We start from the raw sequence: 7,353 nt of genomic DNA on the forward strand, positions 1-7,353 counted from the left end.
TTTATTAGGCTTGTAATGTGGCTAGGGCTAGAAGGTATCGAAAGAAAGGGATAAAGGCTCAAATGAATGCTTGTCAGTTATTTTTGAAACAAGGGTTATCATCTAGGGATCACATCAACTATTTGACTTTTTGAGCACTTTGCTTTTTTTTTTCTTGAACTTCGTTTTTTCATTCTTTTCATTTATCACCACTTTGTTTTGTTTTTTTTTTCTTCTTTTTTTTTTATTTTGAAGGATTCTCCCGTTTGATCACTGAGTGCTCTTCATCTGCTTCTTGGGTTGACTCATACGGATGATAACCCTTGCTTGGGAATAATTTTGAAAAAAGATTTATTTTTGGCTCAAAACAGGATAACAATGGATATATTTGTGTGTTTTTTTTTTTGGATTTTTTTTTGGATAAAGAAAGGAGGCCACACATCATTTCGAACTCTGATTGCCTTATTTTCAAAAGATTAACTCTACGATTGGATGACCTCAACATGAGTCATTTTTTTTCTTTTTGAAAGTTCCCTTGTTTGTCTCAAGGGATTTGGGGATCACCCTACTAGCGCAAGTGAGGAAAATTTTGGCCAGGCCAACCTGCCCCAGTGTTATATCCACGACAATCCTTTGTTTTGAAGGGAAATGAAAAAGGTTATGGGTTCACGCGATATGAAAAACAGATGCTTTAACGAGAAATGAATACAAGTTACCCCCGAAACCCTGAATCAGGAGAAGACTCCACATCTTTGCCACTTCAAGTTATTGTTTTTTTTTTTTGAACATACTATGCCCTAGACAACTTAATTGACAATGAATTCAACATGTGCATTTTTATTCTCTCCTTTTTTAGTCTTTCACGACATCCCTCAGGAATGAGCTTGTGCCAACCGAATATACCCGCGATGCTTTTACTCATGTGTGCTTAATTATCATTGCCTTTATTTTCCCTTATTTACCTAAAAGCTCAGCGAGACATGCAATATTTCAAGAAGCGTGCGAACAAAAAATATGAATGAAACCGTGCAGTATTTATTGAATGAAATAACACAGAGTACAACAATTCTTCTTTGGTACAATTGCCCATGACACACTACTGTTAACCTTTTTTCTTCAATGAAATTGAGCTGATCAAATCGAGCTTGAACCCACTCAGCTTCCTCTAGTTGGGTTTCCATTAACACTCGTAAGGACGGAATTTCCACTGCAAATGGAAGTACTGCTTCCATCCCATACACAAGCGAGAAAGGTGTTGCCCCGGTTGATGTTCGTACCGATGTGCGATATCCATGTAGAGCAAAAGGAAGCATTTCGTGCCAATCTTTATAGGTGACCACCATCTTTTGCACAATTTTCTTGATATTCTTATTGGCAGCCTCTACCGCCCCATTCATCTTTGGACGGTAAGGAGAAGAATTATGATGATGAATCTTGAATTCCTCACATAACTCTGCCATCATCTGGTTGTTCAGGTTAGTGGCATTATCAGTGATGATTCTGTTAGGGAGCCCGTATCTACAGATCAACTCCCTTTTTATGAATCTGGTCACCACCTTTCTAGTCACGTTGGCGTAAGAAGCAGCCTCCACCCATTTGGTGAAGTAATCGATTGCGACTAGTATGAAACGATGTCTATTCGACGCCTTCGGCTCTATAGCTCCAATGACATCTATCCCCCACATCGAAAATGGCCACGGTGCAGACAACACGCTTAGAGTCGTAGGTTGCATATTGATATTATCTGCATACTTCTGACATTTCTCACACTTTCTCACATGTGTGCAACAATCACTTTCCATGGTCAGCCAAAAATAACCAGCTCTCAATATCTTCCTGGCCATCGAGTGCCCGTTCATGTGCGTGCCAAAGGTACCCTCGTGCACTTCTTTCAATATCAGCTCAGCCTCCTTTGCATCCACGCATCTGAGGAGGACCATGTCGTGATTTCTCTTGTATAAAATATCCCCACTCAAGATAAAATTGCCAGCTAATCTCCTTAGCGACCTTTTATCGTTTTCAGATGCTTTCTCAGGGTATTCTCGGGTCTTAAGACAATGCTTGATATCAAAATACCAAGGTTTACCGTCTAATTCCTCCTCGATGAAATGACAATATGCTGGCTCTGCATGGCTCTTCATTTTAATCATTGGTAATTCTGCATCTTGGTCAATTTCGAACATTGATGACAAGGTAGCCAAGGCGTCTGCCAATTGATTTTCTTCTCGCGGTATATGGTTAAATGTGATGGAATCGAAACACTCCATTAATCCCCTGATGTAAGCCTGGTAGGGAATTAATTTTCTATCCCTAGTCTCCCATTCACCCTTCAACTGGTGGATGACCAAAGCTGAATCTCCGTATACATCTAGAACTCTTGCCTTAGATTCGATTGCCGCCCGAATACCCATAGCACAAGCCTCATATTCTGCGATTTTATTCGTACAATTAAAACACAACCTTGCTGTCATTGGTATGTACTGCTTCCCTGGAGAAACAAACACTGCCCCTATTCCATGTCCCATCACATTCGAGGCTCCGTCGAATAATACCGTCCATGCTTTTTCGTCTCGGTCTTCTCCGTTCTCTTCTAGTAGAGCCATGACGTCTTCATCGGGAAATTCAGGTTGCATTGGTTGATAATCGCTAATGGGTTGATGAGCCAAATATTCTGCTAGAGCACTACCCTTGACGAATTTCTGAGTAACATATACGATGTCATACTCTGACAATAGCATCTGCCACCGAGCTATCCTTCCAGTGAGAGTAGGCTTTTCAAAAATAAACTTGATAGGATCCATCTTGGATATCAACCATGTAGAGTGACTCAACATGTATTGCCTTAGGCGATGAGCAGCCCATGCCAATGCACAACAAGTTCGCTCTAACGATGAATATCATTGTTCGCAGTCTGTGAATTTCTTGCTCAAGTAATATATTGCATGCTCCCTTTTTCCAGCTTCATCATGTTGACCCAATACACAACCCATTGACCTTTCCAATACAGTTAAATACAAAATGAGTGGTCTTCCTGGCTCGGGTGGACGCAATACAGGTGGGTCTTGCAGGTACTGTTTGATTTTTTCAAAAGCGGCTTCACAATCCTCGTTCCAAACCATAACCTGATTCTTTCGTAGCAACTTGAACATTGGTTCACAGGTAGCGGTTAATTGGGAGATGAATCTAGCAATGTAGTTCAATCTACCTAGAAAACCGCGAACCTCCTTCTCCGTGCTAGGCGTAGGCATTTCTGATATCGCTCGCACTTTGTCAGGATCCACTTCTATCCCCTTTTGGCTAACCACAAAACCCAACAACTTCCCGGATTTCACTCCAAATGTGAATTTGGCGGGGTTTAACCTGAGTTTATATTTTCTCAATCTCTCAAATAATTTCTTCAAGTTGAGGATGTGTTCTTCTTCCGATTCAGACTTTGCAATCATGTCATCCACATAAACTTCGATCTCCTTGTGCATCATATCATGAAAAAGTGTCACCATCGCCCTTTGATATGTTGCCCCGGCATTCTTGAGCCCGAAAGACATCACCTTATAACAAAAAGTCCCCCACAACGTGATGAAGGTCATCTTTTCCATGTCCTCAGGCGCCATCTTAATCTGATTATACCCCGAGAAACCATCCATGAACGAAAATAACGAGTACTTGGCCGTATTATCAACCAAAGTGTCGATGTGTGGTAACGGGAAGTTATCCTTCGGACTTGCATGATTCAAATCACGATAGTCAACGCACATTCGAACTTTCCCATCTTTCTTAGGCACTAGTACAATATTTGCTACCCATTGTGGGTATTTCGCCACAGCCAGAAATCTTGCGTCGAATTGTTTCTGTACCTCTTCCTTAATTTTCAATGACATTTCTGGTTTCATTCTTCTTAGTCTTTGCTTGACTGGAAGGTATTCCGGTTTAAGTGGGAGCTTGTGTTGCACAATATCGGTATCCAACCCTGGCATGTCATTGTAAGACCAAGCGAACACATCCTTAAACTCCTTTAATAGGGCTCGCAACCCTTCCCTCACTTCCTTTTTCATGCCAGTACCGATTTTTACTTCCTTTATCTCTCCTTCCTCTCCCAAGTTGAGTACTTCAACATCCTCTTGATGGGGTTTTATCTCTTTAGACTCTTGTTCCACTAATCTCAAGAGCTCTGGAGAGGGTTCCGGATCATCTTCATAATCATCTTCCGTATTATCGACAGGGTGCTCAAAATTAGGAATATCGACATTGTTATTTTCAAAACTTTCATTGTCATATCTGCATTATTTAAATTTATAAAAAAGAGAATAAATAAAAAGGAAAAACTGATGACGAATGCAAAATGATGATAAAACACAAACAAACACGATTTGATTATCACGCTGAGCACAAAAACTAAACGTCAACCCGCAAGTCATGAATCCCAAAGCCCCGGGTGAAGCTATAGGATTAATTAAAACTATTACATTTTATTCAAATTAAGCATCACGGGTAAACTCAAAGTTTCCCAATTGTTGAGTGGTGCAGCTGGTGAGCAGGCCCGCACGAAATTTGAGCATTCAGAGCTATCTTCATCCTCCACGGCGGCTATATGGCCCGCGTTGATCCATCCAGCACTACGAAAGCTCTCCTTGATGTCACGAATACCAATCTTTTCCACCCTGGGTTCACGCTTTTCTACACGAGCCAGACCGCGCTCTCTCCTTTCTTCCATCAGCCTTCTCTTGTCCTCTTTGGTGGGCTTGTACCCTAGGCCATACCGATTTCTATTCTCAACGAACTTTAGGGGGAAAGTTCGCCCCTGCCCATGCTTGCCTAAACCTCTACCAGGTATATACTCCTCTTTCAGCAAGACCTTGGCCATCATGATAGAAGCACGTGACAAATGCGGGCTTACTAGGAATGGCTCCACATAGGCATTTCCCACAATCTCCAATGACTGGAAGGCTGTTTCAAGAGCTTCCTCAGCCACCTCAATATATCGCGTGGACGATGGTCCGCTCACAAGGAGGTCCTCCTCTCCTGATACTATCACCAGCTTATCTCCCATAACATATTTCAGCTTTTGGTGTAGTGTGGAAGGCACAACTCCTGCAGAATGGATCCACGGGCGACCCAACAAACAGCTATAAGCCGGGAGGATATCCATAACTTGGAATGTCACTTGAAAGACACAAGGACCGACTTGGACTGACAATTCAACTTCTCCCATCACTACCCTCTTACTGCCGTCAAAAGCTCTCACAATCATAGAGCTTGGCTTCATATTCATTCCATCACAGGGTAGCTTATCCAATGTCGTTTTTGGCATGACGTTCAGAGAGGAGCCGTTGTCCACCAAGACACGCGCTATAACGTGATCTAAACATTTCACAGAGACATGAAGAGCCTTGTTATGACCTCTCCCCTCAGTGTGTATCTCCTCATCAGTAAAGGTAAGGTAATTATTAGCGATGATGTTGCCAAGAATGCCCTCAAACTTGTTCAACGAAATACCTTGCTCAACATGAGCCTCACTGAGTACCTTCATCAACAACTTTCTGTGAGAGGTAGAATGCATAAGCAATTCTAACAAGGAAATCTGAGCAGGCATGCGATTCAAATGCTCCACCACCTTATACTCACTCTATTGAATGAATTTTAAAAATTCGCAGGCCTCTTCTTCGGATATTTCTTTCTTTTCCTCCTCGTTAGGGGTCTCCTCTACCTGCGCGCCCTTTCCTTTTAAGACCTCCCTGGCTTTTGCGGCCATTGTTGTTTCATTATTATTGGTCCCCTCTCTTGTCACCATTGGTGACGCGAAGATTCGACCACTTCTCGTCATCCCACCTATGCCTGTTATGTTCTCAACGGCCGAATCTGCGCCTTTTCCCTCATCTAACACATGTGCTCCATACATCCAAGGGACAGCCTTCTCGCTTTTGTAAGGAAAGGGAGACGGCGCCCAAATGACGACAGACGGCTTTTCTTCAGCCACTGGCACAGGGGTGGTTCTAGTGAAATGGATCACCAATGGCTCAGGCAGAGTTACGTCGGATTCCCCGCCAATTTGTGTGAACACTTCCCCCTCCTTATCCTTGTAGCATACTTGCATTAGACTTCTATCCAGCAAGTCTTGTAGAATATCTTCAAATTCACCACATTCCTCAATAGAGTGCCCATCATCCGGATGAAGTGCACATGTTACGTCCTCGTCATAATCGCCTTTTAAAAGGCCCACTTTTATCAGCGCCTTAAAGATAAATTTTCTAGAACTTCGGATTTCACCCGCGTTTCTTATCAACTCATGTTTTTCATCCTCGACGGCATTCGTCGAGGCACTCCCATGCCCAGAAAGCGGATTAGTCTCGATGCTAGGTTTATCTTCTTGAAACTTTAACCACCCCGAGTCAATTAGAGCCTATACTTTGTGTTTAAAAGCCAGACACCTCTCAGTTGAGTGACCAACACCTCCCCCATGGTAACTACATTTGGCCTCTGCATCATAACCCCTGGGGTACGGAGGTTGTATGGGCTTCATCGGACAAATAGCAACCAAACCCCTTTTGACAAGATGGGGTAACAATTCTGTGTAAGTTGTAGGGATAGGGGTGAAATTAACAAATTGGTTCCTTCTTGGGTAAGTGTTTTGGCCCGCATTCTGATTTGGACCTGCAATTGCCCCAGCCCTCCAAGTATCAGTTGGGGGCAATGGCGGTTGATAATACCCTTGTTGTTATTGAGGCTTGGCTTGATGAGCAAACGCCGCATTAGCTGCATAAGGGGGTTGCCCCAAGTATGGTCGGAAGCTATGAGTGGGAGCTTGACCTCTCCACACAGGCATTGTCGATGCCGCATGGACATCCCCTTCCTTCTTCTTTCCCGCATTGAAATTGGGTTTTTTGTAATTCGTAGTTGCGGGTGAACTGTATGCAATTTTCCCACTTTTAACCCCAATTTCTATCCGTTCGCCTATTATAATGATATCGGCGAAATTAGCAGACACATTCCCGACCATGTGCTCGTAAAATGGCGGCTAGAGAGTGTTCACAAACATTGCCACCACCTCCCTGTCATACAAAGGCGGCTCAACTTGTGCAGCTAACTCTCTCCACCGTTGGGCATATTCCTTGAAAGTTTTGTTGTCCCTCTTTGACATATGTTGCATCTGCAGTCGATCCGGTGCGATGTGCATGTTGTATATATACTGCTTTACAAAGGCGTCTGTCAGGTCTGCCCAGCAACGGATTCGAGACGGCTCAAGATGGGTGTACCAGTTCAACGCTACCCTAGCCAAACTGTCTTGGAAAAAATGGATGAGTAGCTTATCATCGTAAGCGTACGCAGCCATCTTTCTACAGTACATGGTCAGATGGCTTTTCGGGCAGGTATTACCTT

The 7,353-nt window shown here is 43.2% G+C and overlaps 2 protein-coding genes across 2 annotated transcripts; both read right to left on the reverse strand.

Moving 5' to 3' along the window:
• Window positions 1-941: 941 nt before the first annotated feature.
• LOC128197805 (uncharacterized) lies at window positions 942-2,780 on the reverse strand. The gene has a single exon (XM_052880604.1). The coding sequence runs from the start codon at window positions 2,778-2,780 to the stop codon at window positions 942-944; it is 1,839 nt and encodes a 612-aa protein (XP_052736564.1).
• Window positions 2,781-2,876: 96 nt separating this feature from the next.
• Window positions 2,877-5,569, reverse strand: LOC108319186 (uncharacterized). Its single transcript, XM_052880605.1, has 2 exons — window positions 4,443-5,569; window positions 2,877-4,254 (listed from the first exon to the last, which is right to left on the reverse strand). The coding sequence occupies exons 1-2, from the start codon at window positions 5,567-5,569 to the stop codon at window positions 2,877-2,879; spliced, it is 2,505 nt and encodes an 834-aa protein (XP_052736565.1).
• Between the last annotated feature and the right edge of the window lie 1,784 nt (window positions 5,570-7,353).

Source organism: Vigna angularis, chromosome 7 (assembly GCF_016808095.1).
Source record: "Vigna angularis cultivar LongXiaoDou No.4 chromosome 7, ASM1680809v1, whole genome shotgun sequence".
In the NCBI taxonomy this organism is placed as follows: Eukaryota; Viridiplantae; Streptophyta; class Magnoliopsida; order Fabales; family Fabaceae; genus Vigna; species Vigna angularis.